The following is a 16604-nucleotide window of genomic DNA, read 5'->3' on the forward strand; positions in this document are numbered from 1 at the left end:
AAAGATGCTAACTATATAATGCAAAAGATAAGACTTATAAGATTGGAAATGTGATTATTTAGTTTAAAACCTACATTGTGTAACGCTTCGGATTAACAAAGGCAAGTTGTTCAATATCGTAGCATCGGCTAAAATGCTTTCAATGTCAAGGGAGAAATAAAATGCAGGGAAAAAGAAATTGTTTCTTAATATAATTACAAGTTAACAAGAAAATGAACAGAACACAGAGATTTAAAAGAGACTGAACCTTAATCTCCATAGAGAACAATAATAATCTTTGGAATGAGAACCAGAATAAAGTTTTTTTTATCCACTAAAAAAAAGACTTGGTTGTAGTTATGGATAAATTCTTCTTTCAGTAAAACTCTATTCGGACTGAACTGAAAAGAGATTAAATGTGACTGAGACTGACAAAAAAAAAAGAATCGTTAGGGGGCGTGTCTTGCACTTGATCTGGACAAGTCTTTAGTTGTGTCTCAAATCGCACACTTGCGTACTTAAACTTAAGTTAGTAACTAAATCGTCACTAAAACGCCCACAAAACCGAGTATGGATCGATGAACACTTTCTACCCTAAACGACCATCTTAGTGACGTTGACGTTGTAAACGGAAGTTACGTCACTACCACTCAAAAGGAGGCGGCGAGAGAAAGACGTTGAGAGCGACACCCCCTCGGTTAATATTTCATCTTCATACCGATGTCAGTTTTTCATGTCATATTTTTCGTTTCTCATATTTATTGATCCAAACAAAACATACTGCCAGCAGGTGTCGATAGTGTTCCTACAGCTGGTTGAAATCATCCTCAAATGGTAGTAGAAGAAGAAGCTGTTGCATAATTTCCTGTTAGTGTGTAGCAGCAGTGTTTGATTTGAGACATACTATCTGTGGAGAATTAGTTACTAGTTAGTACGTACACTATCCTGATGCATACTAACCTCCAGTGCACTAGAGAAGTATGTGATTTGAGACACATCATTTGCTTTGACTCAACGATCCTCAATTGAATTTCCATCACCTTGGAAACCAAACACTGTACATGACTCGGTGAAGATCTCCAAGCCTTTGGAATCGTTCAATGCTTCCCCACTATTTATAGATCGATGTTTCTCCATGTCAGGGTCCCAGTGCATAATAAAGTACAGTAAAAGGATCGGCGCTATGTTTACGCCACCCGTCCTCCATTAGGGAAGCAACTGCAAAAGTGCACAAAGACGTCACCAGCATCTACTACACATCCCCAGGACTCGCACGGACAAACTTTTCTGGCAACGCTAAGAAGCATTTGCTGCGCTGGAAGATTTGGCTGACTCATCTCTGGCCGTGAATATTTCTCGCACTGCAGGTCATTTGCGAATACATTTCACAATTTTTATAATATAGATTTTTTTTTCCTTCACGCTTAGATTTGGCCACACATTCATGAAAATATTTCTAACTTTTTCACTTGATTTCTGCTTAAAAAAGTTTCTACAGTTCAAGCTTTTTATCTTCAAGAATGTTTCTACTGAACAATAAAAAGGTCAGGGTTTTATTCTGGCTCGGCTGAAGCCGCTGTAGCAAAGAAGTTAGTCGGAAGAAGAGATTCTGTGTTTGTCTATGTTTACCTTTGTGTGTCTCTTAGTTGGTTTTCAGTGGAATTTTCAGGACATGTTAAAATGTAGGGTTGTATCTGATCACCATCTGGATCCAAGAGATTGAACACTGTGTTCCGAGACCACCGGCCACTTTTATATATCGTGTTCAGGATGATTTGCATCAACGCAAACAAAGTATAAAAGATAATAAAACAAAGGTTGTTAAAGAATATTGCGATTAAATCAACCACGTACCCGGCATTGCTGCAAACTAACAATCTCGCCGGAGACTTACTAAGAACGAACCTTAAATATAGGACAAACTTTTATATACGGTAAATATAATGGAATCTTGTTAATAAAAATTATTATAATTTTTTTTTTTATATGCAATTTTTTTTTTCCTTTAATTTAATCAAAAAACTTGGTAGTATCTGTTAATCTTTTTTCAACTTTAATTCTTTTTATTTTTTTTATCTTCTACCTCTTTTTTTCTCCATCGGGCTATTTTTTTTAAAATATTTTTTTAATTTTTATATTTGAAGCAATGGTAATGGTAAGGATGGTTGTCTGTGCTCTCTGAGTACTTTTTGGTATTAAGTGCCTTATTTTGTTGCTTCTTTTAATGTTCCAACAATTTATACCTTAAAGAAAAATACGTTTTTAATTATTATTATTAAACGTTATGACTTGTATATCTATTACATATTGAAGTTTAACTCAAGTTGTACATTTGCTCTAATTCCGAATGTTTCTGATCTTATTTCTTCTTAACAAATTTCCCCTGAAAAAAAAAAAAAGGAATTGTAACAATATTTTTTTCAACATGTGAGTAATTAGCTCGTGCACTGAAGTCAGTTTGAGGTCAGGTTTTTGGGTTTTTCTCATTGGCTTCATCATCCCTCATCGATCTGGTTCAGGCTTCAGCGAAGCAGCCGCTACCAGCTTCAATATCACTTAACTTTATGATCTATTTTGGGGTTCTCTCCTTCTTCCTTATGCATGTGGAGGAGCTGCAGGAGTTGAACTCGCACGGATGCGTGAGCTGCGTGTTTGGGTTGAGTCATCGCAGCTGAGACAAAAAGCAAAAACAAAAAAAGCAAGGATTTTTTTTTCGCAGATGTTACCGAAAACCGAAGACACCGTCGGAGCACGCGTACATTAATCTACGGGCGAAAACACGCCGATCCGACGACTCTCCAGCAACACGAGTCCAAGTGGGAATAAGAAAAACAAATGTTGTTACCTTTGTTTGATTCCATTCCTTTGATGTTCTCCATGTTCTCCTGAGCTTTCAGGCTTTACCTCCGAGCAAGGTCTGTCTAAATATAACCACACTTGACAACAAGCTGGAACAGTGGATTCCCTTTACTTTGAAGAATTCCAATTATTGTCACCGCTTCCTCAATTTATGTGTGTCTGTGCGCGAGTGGGAGTAATGCAAGTTCACTTCCTGCGGAACACGCTGACGTCTTTGTACATTACACGTCTGGTGTGTTTCAAAACGACTTTGCGTCGGATACACTCGCCGCCGAGAGAACGGTGAGCGAGGTCTGGCCGGCCTCGTGAGTTCTGAGTGAAAAATACTGATTAAATGTAACGACTAACTAATAATAAAACATACTTTAATGTTGAAGGTTATGTTACTCGATACAAACTGAGATAAGACTCGAGTATAATGTAATAAAAATAAGATTAATATAATATAATAATGCATTTATAGGGCTTTATGACGGTTTTCTTTATCATTAATCACATTTTATAACAGTCTTTTAACTGTTATATGTTTTGGAACGTTAAGATCTTTATAGTATAGTATAGAATAAAAAAACAGTAGAAAATAAAAGAAAACATTATAATAATAATACTATATTAAGTAAGTAAGTAAATTATATTTGTTGAGCGATTTTCCAGACCAGGATAGTACAATATATAATTATTCATAATAAATACAATGTAAATGAAAAATAAAACAACAAAATGAATAAAGGAAACATACATAGAATAGACATTGTATTAAATTGGCATGTAAAATTAAATAATCTTTTAATTAACTTGCATTCAATGCATTAAAGGAGGATCAGCACCTCTACATCTGAGGCCATGGTTCTCAGCAGGAGAAAGATGGATTGTTCTCTCCAGGGTTGGGATTGAGCCCCTTGCCTCAAGTGGAGAACTTTAGGTATCTTGGGGGGGGTCTTGTTCTCGCGTGAGGGTGTTCTGGAATTGGAGATTGGTCGGCGAATTGGTGCAGCAGGGGGCGCTATTGTATTCGCTCTACCGCAAGAGAGAGCTGAGCCAAAAGGCAAAGCTCTCTATTTATCGATTAATCTTTGTTTTCATTCGTTGTATTCATGATCCAGACAGCAGGCGTGTAAAACTAGTTCTTTATTTTCCCCTGAACAGCACTTTCAGTACATTTTAAATGTATTAAACAATCATACATTTTGGGTCCTGCACATTTTTGTGTTGATAAACATAAAACACAGTCAAATAAAGTATTTCCAACGGCAGTCAAACATTTTTCCGCAGAGATTGAGCACATTTGTATGACTTGTGCCCCTTAATTATACATTTCTATTACTCTGACCATAATATTAATCTCATACTTAAACGTATTAATTATTAACGTGACTTCAACCATGTCCTCTGATCGTTCGTCCGTTTCATGTGAACATGACGTTTGTCATAATATTACACCTCGAAAAGAGTGCAGTGTAAAGAAAACAAGTCATTATACTGTGTTGACACTTTACTTAAAGCTCTTAAGGACATACTTTGGTTTATAACTCACTGAACATTAATTATACGTCTGAGCACTTCTTTGAGGCTCACACCAGATTATAGTTATAATACGGTCGTTGTAATGAGGGACTTGAGTTCATTCTGTCACTTGTCACTTCCTCGTTAATTATAAAACATCATAAATATATAAATATAATCCACGTCCGAGCAGTCGTTTGAGGCTTGAATAAAAGCCAGTATGAAGTGAGGCCTTCGATGCTTCGATGGTAGCCTCGCCTTCCTCTCCTGGTTTGTCTCACACATTAACCCAGACAGTCCACGCACACATCTTTCCGAATCTTACTCAAACCCACTGACATTCTGACGATTGTGGTCGAGGTCTATTTTAGGGTCGTACGTTATACCTTTGCCTTCAGGCTGGTCGAGGGAAACATGTCACACAAGACTTGCATCTTCAGTTTGCTCCTGTGATGAGAGCAGCTCTCAACGTATTTAGATCATGTGACCTAAACACTAGTTTAAACCGACGATAAGAAACATTAACGTCAATTTTTTTAGTGGTTTCTTCATCTTGAGCCTTTTTACTTTTCACTTATTTTATATTCAAATACAAAAAACATCCACCATGATTGTTACTGATTGTGGTAACCCTTTTGTTGTGCCTGGGTCAAGGTGAAACGAAGGCCTGAACACAAATGTGTTTGTGGTACCCCTTGTGTTGTCTCAGGGTCAAGGTGACCCGAAGGCCTGAACACAAATGTGTTTGTGGTATCCCTTGTGTTGTCCCAGGGTAAAGTGACCTGAAGGCCTGAACACAAATGTGTTTGGGGTATTAATTGAGTGATATTGTGTATCTATAAAGATGCGAGATATAAAGATAAATCTGATTCATAGTGTCTCTTACGGGAGGTTTGGTGAGTAAACTTTTTGTAAGGCCTGAGACTTGGACGGCTGAAGGATTTTTGCCCCAAAATATAATCATTAAAATCTATCTATTATAGTTAGATAGTTACTTCTATTCTTTTTTTTCCAGTAGCAATAACAGATCCATCCATACAAACATCCATAAATAGTGAATGAGATAATGAAAACAATCAAAATAAATACATGAATTTAATCAAATGAATACATAAAAACATAAAAAGACAAAGATAAGTAATTCAAAAGTTGACAACACAAAGTGCATGTCAAGCATGAGGGAGAGATCTGTTGTAGCATCTTATGGCAGAAGGAACAAAGGATGTCTTAAGACGTTCCATTTTGCAGTGCGTGGAGAGGAGCCTGTTGCTGCGGTTACACTTCTGAGCTGCCGTAGTTAAACGCATAAGGTTTTGAGGGTTTATTTGGATGTCCTGCATAAGAACAGATCATATAACATTGTACATCAATGGTTGAAGACTTTGTAAGGATTAAATCTATAATTTATCTTTATATAATTGAATCTATAATTCGTCCACCAGGGGGCTAAAGCAGAATATCCAATGTATCTCTGATCATAACAAAATATGTTTTTTTTTTAAAATAAATCCATCCTCGTCCTCCTCTTGAAGTAGCATCTCTCTTGTTCTTATCCCTCTTCTCAAACTTGTGCTCAGGGATGGGTTTTTATGACCCTATTAAAGGTGGGCGGGATCTCAACTCCCGACACAGATCATCCCGTAATGCAATCTAGGAAGTATCTGTCGAGCATGTTTCATCCTTTACACGAGGAGTCAATCTGGATTCAATTACCAGGCCATCAGCTCCCGCGGTTCATATTCAGATCTGATGATGGGGTCACAGGACAGTTTATAATTATCGGTTAACCCTCATTGACCTTTTCTCTAAATGGATTTACTGTCTAAATATAATTGTGCTTGATGTCGTGTTTGCAGGCATGGAGGAGACATGTTTGGACCGTGTTGTGATACTGGACACGCGTTTGTCTTTCTTTAGTTGCCTGGAATTTCTTGTCCGTGCAGATTTTTAATCACAGAGTAATTCAACAGTTCAACATCTCAGGAGGGTTGATGTTTATTCTGTTGACTGTTGAACCTTCACAGTATTATGTTTGTGGCCTTCAGATGAATATTGTTGAACTGTTGATGTCCTTTTTCTCTCCTCCTTTGTTTACCAATAGACGTTGTCTTTTGCTCTCTCATTGTATATTCACTCAAGAGAAGATGTCTTTGCGTGATATGTGACGGACCTCATGGAACCGAAAATCATCTTGTCTTGAGTTTTCTTAGGATCATCGTCTTGATTTCCTGGTATTTTCTTAGGCTGTATCGTGTTCACGTTTATCGATGGACCAGATTCTCTGCCGAGCCTCCTGTATGTTTCGCAACACTATAATCTAGGGCTGTGGGATTAACCGAACATTCAATTTCAATTATGGCTTCCCACGGTTATGAAAACAGGATCATGTACTCAAACAACGGAGGGAAGAATGGAGCACATTTGGTTAATTAACCTTAACAACTCGCATGTAAGTCGTTGGCTAAACAGGACATGTTTTTTGTTTTTTTTAGGTCTCACCCAAATAATTTGTTGAATTCAAGGTCTTTAAATGATGCAGTTCAGTAAGAGAGTCACGACACCACCAGGGAATACTGGCAACATGAGTAGATGTCGGTTCATTCATTCATTCATTCATTCATTCATTCATTCATTCATTCATTCATTCATTCATTTTCCGCTTCTTATTCCCTTACGACTGGGCGAGGGGCTGGTGCCTTTCCCAGTCTCTTCGGGCGAGTGGAGGGGGACACCCTGGACAGGATGCCAGTCTGTCGCAGGGCACATAAAGACACACAACCATTCACAAACACACACACTCATAGGAACTGACAATTTCCCCAAGTTCCCAATCAACTTCTGTATGTTTTTGGACTGTGGGAGGAAACCGGAGTGCCCGGGGAGAACATACTAACTGCACACAGAAAGGTCACAAGTTGGCTTCCTCCCAACATGGAAGCGAACCGACAACCTTTCATGTTGTTTGCTTCAGTGTGATGCTTTTTAATTTACACTATTTATTTGTACTTGAGTTTGGTGGAAAACACATTGGAATTTTAATTAAATTCAATCTTGTCCAGTTAAAAACACTTTACAGTCATCTTTAAAAATACAATTGTGTACTTTGTGTACCTTTTTTGCACCAGGGACTGACCTAGTGTCGCCATTATATTCCAGGTCGGACTGATAAAAACAGAAAAAGTCATCATATAGAGTTACTTATTTCCACTAGTTTACAGGGTTATTTTGGGAGTAATATTGACTGAAACTAGTCAAGAGTCGCAGGCTAACTTTAATTTAGAGAAAAAAACAACTTTTTTGAAAGACAAAACTAATTTTAGAAAGAATTATTTTGTGCAACCCGGTAAAAAATCAGATAAATTGAAACCATTTTCATTTGATCAACAAGATAAGAAGATTTTTAGAGCTCGAAAATAAACCACTTATCTACGTCTAATGTTACAAAATGCTGACTTTATCTTTGTCAATGTGCCACGTGAACATGTGTGTCGTGTAAACAAACACCTGCTTGATTGACATAAATCCAGTGTTTAGGATCAGACAATAATTACACGTTCGTTCTCTTTTCCCTCAGGTTTTACTGGGACTTGACGATGCTGCTGCTGATGGTGGGCAACCTCATCATCATCCCCGTAGGTATCACGTTCTTCAAGGACGAGCACACGCCGCCGTGGATCGTCTTCAACGTGGTCTCCGACACCTTCTTCCTCATGGACCTGGTTCTCAACTTCAGGACGGGCATCGTTAAGGAGGACAACACGGAGATCATCCTGGACCCGCAGCAGATCAAGATCAAGTACCTGCGGAGCTGGTTCGTGGTGGACTTCATCTCCTCCATCCCCGTGGACTACATCTTCCTCATCGTGGAGACGCGCATCGACTCTGACTTCTACAAAACGGCTCGAGCCTTGCGGATTGTTCGCTTTACCAAGATCCTGAGTCTGCTGCGACTCCTGAGGCTTTCACGACTCATCCGCTACATCCATCAGTGGGAAGAGGTAAGAACACAAATACAAATGTGTCGTCAGAAAAACACACTAAGACGGATATAATCAGTATCATTTGTTACTAAAAGGTCCAATAAAAAATGGGACAAGAAAGGTTTTTGGGGAAAAAATCATTGACTACATTTACACAGAAAGCACATTTGAGGGTTTTAGGGATTGCCTGTGGATTTTGGTAATGTTTTAAGTGTAGATGAAAGATGTGATGTTTCCAGGAATACTAAACAACTCCAAGAACAGCTTCTGTATCCATTTATATCTTCCATATTGTGGTGTAAATATTCCTGATAAAAGTTTAATCTCTAAATTTACGAAAATTATGTCACAACATGATCTGGAGTTTATAATCCATGCGTTTTTTTCTTCTCGTCTAGACTATTGTAACAGTTTATTTTGGCGTCTAAACGAGAAGGATCTGTCTCGCCTGCAGTTAATACAAATAATTCTGAGCCGCTCTAGTAGAAGAACTCACATTTCTCCGATCCTTCAAACTCTTCACTGGTCGCCAGTTTCTTTCAGGATCAACTTTAAAATTCTGGTTCTTACTTTCAGATCTATTCATGGTCAGACCTTCCATCAGTGATCTGTTCCAGACTTACACCCCAGCTCGGGCTCTGAGGTCTGTGGATCAGAATCTACTGATGGTTCCTGAACACGTTTCAGGACCAGAGGAGAGAAATCCTTCCAGACTGTTGCTCCTAAGCTTTGGAACGATCTCTGTGTTTGATGATCTACTGACTCCTTCAAGAAACATCTGAAGATATTATTATTTTGATTTGCCCTGATTTTCTGAGACTCCTGTGTTTGTCTTATGTGTCTTGATCTTTTATAGTAATTATAATAACTGTGTATTGTTTTTGATTGTTAAAAGGCTTTGAGACCCTGGTCTAGAAATATCTTTACAAATAAACTTTACTTACTTACTTACTATTTAACAATATCTAGTTCAGTTATTCTATGATTTAGCATCGTACTCCCTACAATGACACACATTTCATGCAAAATTCTCGGTGTGATTAAATAATATATCAGGAGCAGTAGGTATAAAACAAGGCTGTTCAACTTACATTTCTTGAAGGCCTGATATTCAGAAGGATATCAACCCATACAGTACCGTTTCCTGTTAGAAACAGATAAAAGATGGATACACAATTTAATGTACAAATTCACATCTAGAACTTATCTATTAAAATATCAACAGCTTAGTGTCTTCTCATTTAATACTCCTTGTTGACGGACACATATATCATGACACTCAGAAACAGGAGCTTCATCTTTTAAGTATATATTTTATTGAGTATTGTTTTGATTGTTTAAGCGCTTTGTGACCCTGGTCTGGAAAAGCGCTCTATAAATATGAATAACTTATTTACTTTGCTGAAAACAACACAAAGGTTTTCACAGTTTTATCGGCTTTTTTTCGGTAACACGTTTTATTATTTATGGGTGACTGTGCGGCGACTTCTTGAGGTTTTTATTTCTCAAATATGGTATAGTTATATTCGAAACACAATCCTATTGTTGGCATTTAGTAAGTAAGTAAGTAATTTTTATTTATATAGCGCTTTTCAAGACCAGGGTCACAAAGCGATTAAACAATCAAAACAATATTCAATAAAATATATACTTTAAAGGTCAAGATAACACTGAGAACAGCACAGGAGTTCCAGAAAATCAAGGAAAAGCCTGAACAAATAAAAATGTTTTAAGATGTTTCTTGAAGGAGTCAGTAGATCATCAAACACAGAGATGGTTCCAAAGCTTAGGAGCAACAGTCTGGAAGGATTTCTCTCCTCTGGTCCGGAAGCGTGTTCAGGAACCATCAGTAGATTCTGATCCACAGACCTAAGAGCCTGAGCTGGGGTGTAAGTCTGGATCAGATCACTGATGGAAGGTCTGAACATGAATAGATCTGAAAGTAAGAAAAATAATTTTAAAGTTGATCCTGAAAGAAACTGGCAGCCAGTGAAGAGATTCAAGGATCGGAGAAATGTGAGTTCTTCTACTAGAGCGGGTTAGAATTCTCACTGCAGAGTTCTGAATCAACTGCAGGCGAGACAGATCCTTCTTTTTATGACATGAAAATAAACTGTTGCAATAGTCCAGACGAGAAGAAACAAACGCATGGATAATAAACTCCAGATCATGTTGTGACATAATTTTCCTAAGTTTAGAGATTTTTCTCAGTTGAAGGAAAGAGTTTCTGGTCACAAATATTTTAGAATAGGAAACATACAAGTATTAAAAAAAAAAGGTATTACATATGTTTTAGCAATATTCTTCTTCTGCATATGGGACCAATTTTAGAGACACCTTAGTAGATACCTGACAAAATGTCCTCAGTTCTGATGATCGATAGCAACACATGGTATGACCCAATAGTCACATATCTCTTCACTCTGTCTTCCTGCATTGATCGTCAACCCAACTGTTGATCCAAGTTGGATTCATGTCGATCCACGAGCGCCCGACATGATCGTATTTCGCAAACATTCGTTTTTTGATTACTCGACAATTTAGACAAACATTTCCCCTTCTTGTTTGTTGATTGCACACGACCTTCACTGTGTTTCCTCCAAATCCCGCTTGTTTGGTTAATCAATTCCCGCCACAGTGTTCCCTCGGCGTCCAATCAACCCCCCCCCCTGGCCGCCGCTCTCACCTGAACCCCCCCCACGACCGCCGGCGGCGGGTCCGTTTTCACAACGGCGGTCAAACTAAGCCCGGTTCCTTCCACGAAGCACCGAACCACGGGACTCTTCGGGTGATTGCCTCCCAGGGCGTTATGGAAAAGAGGGAGTTCTCATAGCTCAAGGACCTGACTCCCTATAGACCGCCACCGTTTCAATCTAATTATAATCTAAATGGTTTCTCCTCCCCCGAGAGTCCTGCTCGCCGACTCCTTCGGGAGGAAAAAATACAGAATCACGCCATTGGAGATGGAGAGCTCGCAGATGTGATTTCTTCTCACGGACCAGATACCGGTTCGGGGGTTGATGAAGTCGGGCGAGTTTGATTGGGAGTTCGCTTCCTCTGGTCTATCCTGCCAAGAGTGGATGCCACGGAGCCCAGTGTGGCCGACGCCGTGACACGCGTGTGATTATAATTGCGGCAATAATTAGAAAATTTCCTGCTGCTCGAACAGGATGGAGCTTGTTTGGTCTCGGAGGCAAAAGGTGCCAAGTTGAAGCATCGTGTGGAGGCAACTTGCGGTGATGCACGTGTTTAGAAATCAGGCTCTTGGCTCCACAAGTGAATAGAAAATTGTTTTAACACCCGGACCGAGGGGATCGACCCCAGCGCACCCACGACATCACTGTGCTAACGTGGCTTCATGTCAGAACGTAAATAGAAATAGTTTCCATGAATTAAAGATGGCAGATGGGCGGGTGAGAAGCTCGTGCCCTTAGGCCTGGCCCTCGGCTCTATTCGCCTCCCGCATTAAAAGTCACTCCTGATGATTTATAAATGCTAAATGCTCAGGCTTGAAACTTGAGATAAACGTGGAGTTGCTTGTTTAAGGTTTCGTGCGGAGGAAAGGCAATACTGTTGTTTGCATTGAAGGTTAGAAGTTATTTGTTCATCTTGAGAAAGGTAGAGAGGAAGTGTCGTGCTGTATGAGAGCTGCTTCTTCGTGGACCATGATGTTTGCTGATGATATATGGTGCTGATTATATATTTATAGATAAAAACTTGAGCAAAGACAAACATGGAAGTAGTAGAGCAGGGACGTCCAAACTTTTTACAACATTTGATGTGAGATAGTATACAGAGTTTTCTCATTCAGATCTTTTAAAGCTTCTATATATTCAACATGTTCAAGACAAAACAAAATTCTTTGCAGACAGAAAAACATTTTACAGTGATTAGAAACCAGGCTCTAGTGGTCGGAGTAGAAATTAATAATTGGTAAAGAATTATAATCAGTCAAATTTATTTTGGATATATTTTGACGAATCATTTTGAATAATTTTTGAACTTGTTCAACTCACTATAACCTGCCAAAATTCTTTGATTTAGGACTTTTCTAATTTTATATTTTTTTGTGTATTTCTTGCTCTTCAAAATAATATTATTTAATATTGAGATTATTTTTTTTAAATAAAATAAATCGAAACTTTAGGATATGTAGGTTAATCTTATTATGTCATGAGATAATTACACTTTATATTTAGCATTATATTGTTTTTTTTTTCCCCATCATTTTTTGTGTTTCCAGTCGTTTCTTCTGACTTGATGGCCCCTCTCAACGGTCACTCTGTATATAATGTGGCCCTTGAGGAATTTAAATTGCGTCAATGCCTCAATTTTAATGAAAACGTTTTTTAATTATTATTTTTATAATAAAAAGTATATTTTATATTCTAAAGCAACATATTTATAGTAAAAAACAACAACCCATAAGTTAAGATTTAATGATCACAAACTAATATTTGCTACAAATGACTATTCAACTTAAATCTGGAACAAGGCTGTCAAGCGTTATCTCGACGAGGGACCAACATTTTTACAGGACTCAACGTTGCCTTCTCAGCAAAATGTCCAATTACTAAACAGTAAGTCTCATTGAATCTCATCAGAAGTCTCTTGGAATTGTTGACATTAACTATCTCAGCTCTTTACCTTAAAAACTGTCGTAAAATGATATAAAAAATGAACATTTATCGACTTTAATTATTGGGGAAACTAGGTCTGGGTGTTCATAAGGTTCTGAATCGACACACAGCAACATTTCTACTTCATGCATGCTCTACCCTCTATAGGCTGTCCACATGGGTTTCCTCGGGAGACAAATCGATCTCATGCTCTGTTAATCGATTTAGATTTAAATAAAATCTATTCAAAATTGCAGCACTAGCATCAACCATTCGCTGGGCCGCGTAAAATAACCATGCTGGCCAGATCTGTCCCACATTTGTTGTTGGAATTCTGAAAAAAAAAGTCTGAATATGCTGCCCCCTTTCTGCCTTGTTCTGCATTACGTTATATTATCAACACACGATGACTCCACATGAAAGGCTTTAACGACCGTCGTTTATGGTCTCGAAACATCGTTAAAACGAAAAGCCGGCCCATTAAGCGCATCAAACTGCTGCCTGGACAATCGGAGCTTAAACCAAAGACCGAAACCGACTTTCCAGAAACTTTCCCGCGGATGAATCTTCAACTGGAGGAGCATAAGTGAGCCGACATGAATCACGCTGAGACCCGTGTGATGTCGTTTCAAAAGTGTCGAGCTGTTCAAATGACTCATCGCTTTTTTGTGAACCCAAAATAAAAGGCAGGGCGGCACTGATTCCAGGCCAAGCTTTTTCGACGGGGAAAGAGGGTGGACAGAGAGCTGTCACGAGCTAAACCTCTGCGAAGACGACGGAGGAAATACAGGAAGAGCTTAACCCACTTGCAGCCCGAGGCGACTCCAGACTCGAATGTTTGACAGTGAGTCTGAATCAAAGGGAAATATTTGAGATCCGAATCATTAGAGGACTGATGGTGTGGGCGTTTTTTTGAAACCCCGCCACAGAGGGGAGAGCACGCCACTCACACAGCCGGCTGCCATTTGCATGTTTTATGTCTGCGTGTCGAATACTTGTTAAGCAAAGAGAATGAAAGGCCAGCTTTGCCTCGGCGTCCCAAAAACTCCAAACGCAACCTCACAGAAATGTCACCTGTCACAGCGGAGCGACTTGTCATCCAGAATCTCGCCACCCGAATGGCTTTTTGACTTTTTTTGTTTGACAGTTACACCTCGGTGTGTCTTGATGGCATTTTCAGATTTAGATTAGATCTTAAACTCAGGATGACTTCTTTAGAACAAACTTTGGATGGAAGGTTCATTACCGTCCCTGGGAGGTCGTTTGGTATTTTGGATTACAAAGACTTTCACATGCTCTCGGACACAAGTCTCGCGTGTGGGTTGCATGTATTTATGTGGCGCTCCTGAGTAGAACTTCAAAACAGACATTTATTTTCAATTTAATTGGTCGTTTTTTGAAAAATCATAAGATAATATACCAAAAAAACCTTTGTATTCCCATTAAAAATGCATTTTCCACTTTATTTGTTCCCATTATACATTTATTTATTTGCAGCTATTAACAGTTTGATAATATTTAATTGTTTTTTATTAGATTCCTATGATACAACACAGTATAATTCTGCCTGATCCTGTTAGCTTTGTGTCTATTTGTCTTCTCTTGGACAAGCTTGTACTGAAATCTCAAATTTGGGAAGAATACATATATTATTAGTATATATTAGTGCCACTAAGAGAATTTATTCATTACAAAATTGAAATAGTATATATTTCATTACTTAATAAATGTACATCAGGAAGAATGCAATGGATTTAAGGAACTTTATTTTATCTTTTATAAATATATATTATAATTATAATATAATAAATATAAATAATTATTTATTGGGGTTAATTAACCATTTTATTTATCTATATTTTTTAATTATTATTTATTCTGTAATGTCGCCACTAAATTCCTGTGTTGCGGCAATAAAAGTTTTCTGAATTATTATAGGATTAAAGTTGTGTATTTACACATTCATAATGAGATTGAAGTCTTATATTAACTAATTAAAGTTAATATAATTACAAGATTAAAGTCATGTATTACATGTTTTACAGGATTAAACTCATACATATTAACTTTTTTTCAAGTCTAATAAAAACATTTACTACATTGACGTCTTATATCACTTTTTTTTTTTTTTTACAAGATTATAGTCGTACATATTACATGTATTACGCGATCTGAGACATATACAGTATGTTACATAATAACTATATTAAATTCTATAGAGATACTCTATATATTAAGTACTATAGAGTATTTCCGATCATATTAGCACTGTTGAGCTACTGAACTTTTACTCTGGGATCGGTTTAACGAATTTAAAATCCTAAATCTTTTGGTAAATAAGCATTTAATTGTCATATTAAAATAAGCAAGCAACTATGTCTATTTTGAAGAAAAAACAGACGAACTTGGGAGAAAAAAATTCCAACACAGTAGTGTCCCTAATACTACTGTGAAAATATGGAAAAGGTTTTCCTTGTTACTCAACTTTTTTAGCTTGACTGTCCCTGTGTGGAATCATCTGCCCATTAAGGTTGACTGGACACATTATCTTGAAAAACATTTGGAAGTCTGTTGTGTGTAGTGGTAAAAGAGCTGAGCCAAGAGACAAAATTGCGGATTTTCCAGTTGATGTAGTGACTGGAAGACACAAAGGAGTTTTTTCTCCCTGGGTTTCCTCTCTCGGATGTTCTGTGGAAGGAGCTCGTCATCCATGAGTTACTCGGAGCGGAACTGCCGCACCTCCACGTGAAGATTAGAGTCTCACAGAAGATTGTTACAGAGAATATACATTATTTCCCCATCAATAGTTGCTCAAGACAGGATCCGGTTTGATTCCCGTCGAACATTTACAATTTTACACCTGTTTGTAAAGATATCGACGAGACTTGTTTGTTAAAATCATTGATATTTTTACAGGATTAAAACAAAAAAGAACTTGAAATACTGTTGATGCTTTTCTTCAAACAAATCGTGTTGAAGCCTCTTCTCCTCCACATGGCTGGGATTTGTATAAGATAAACTCCTCGAGGGCCACATACTGAGGATATAAAAATAGTCGTCCACAGAATAATTTGTTTTGTTTTGGTTTATTGTTTAAGTCCTAATCTCTCCTCGGCGCGGAGTCACAAAGAGGACACAAGTTCCGGGATGTTCCGACTCCAGCTGAGTGAACTCGGCTTAATTCCTGGTGGAATCGTCCATTCGGGAACTACTTTAAATATTGAAATCCTTGTCTTTTTGTTGTTGTTTTCCTTCAAACTCCCCGCAGTGAAGGATTTGAAGGATATGAAAGTATCGAACAAAGTATTGATTCCTCACTAAAAACCTGGAAGAGGTAAAACCATCGACCGTCTTTGGAGGGATTTAAGAACGAGTGAAGAATCCTCTTCTATTTGTTTATAGCTTCACATTTTGTTAAACCCATGATACTAACATTTGTCTTTGTTTCTAATTTTACCATTTCTTCTGTGTTACTGTGAACTTTTGCAGTTAGAAATGCTAAATTAGATAATATCTGAGAGGGAATTTTAGTAAATAGTTCCTTTAAGTGTTTGTTTAAGATATTATTCATATTAATTTAAAGTTCCATCTTTCACTAATTTTCTACTCGCCCTCATGTCAACTAAGGGTTACGTTTATTATGAACGTAATCTGTTCCTTTTTA

General features: G+C 37.8%; 1 protein-coding gene across 1 annotated transcript in view; it reads left to right on the forward strand.

Moving 5' to 3' along the window:
- The window catches only part of hcn4 (hyperpolarization activated cyclic nucleotide-gated potassium channel 4), a 120614-nt gene that overhangs the window by 29599 nt on the left and 74411 nt on the right, over window positions 1-16604 (forward strand). The window contains exon 2 of the mRNA XM_087793399.1: window positions 7916-8339. Coding sequence (XP_087649525.1) covers window positions 7916-8339 — 424 coding nt within the window. The remainder of the gene's footprint in view (window positions 1-7915; window positions 8340-16604) is intronic.

The sequence above is a fragment of the Callionymus lyra genome, chromosome 6, assembly GCF_982586985.1.
Source record: "Callionymus lyra chromosome 6, fCalLyr1.hap1.1, whole genome shotgun sequence".
NCBI lineage: Eukaryota > Metazoa > Chordata > Actinopteri > Syngnathiformes > Callionymidae > Callionymus > Callionymus lyra.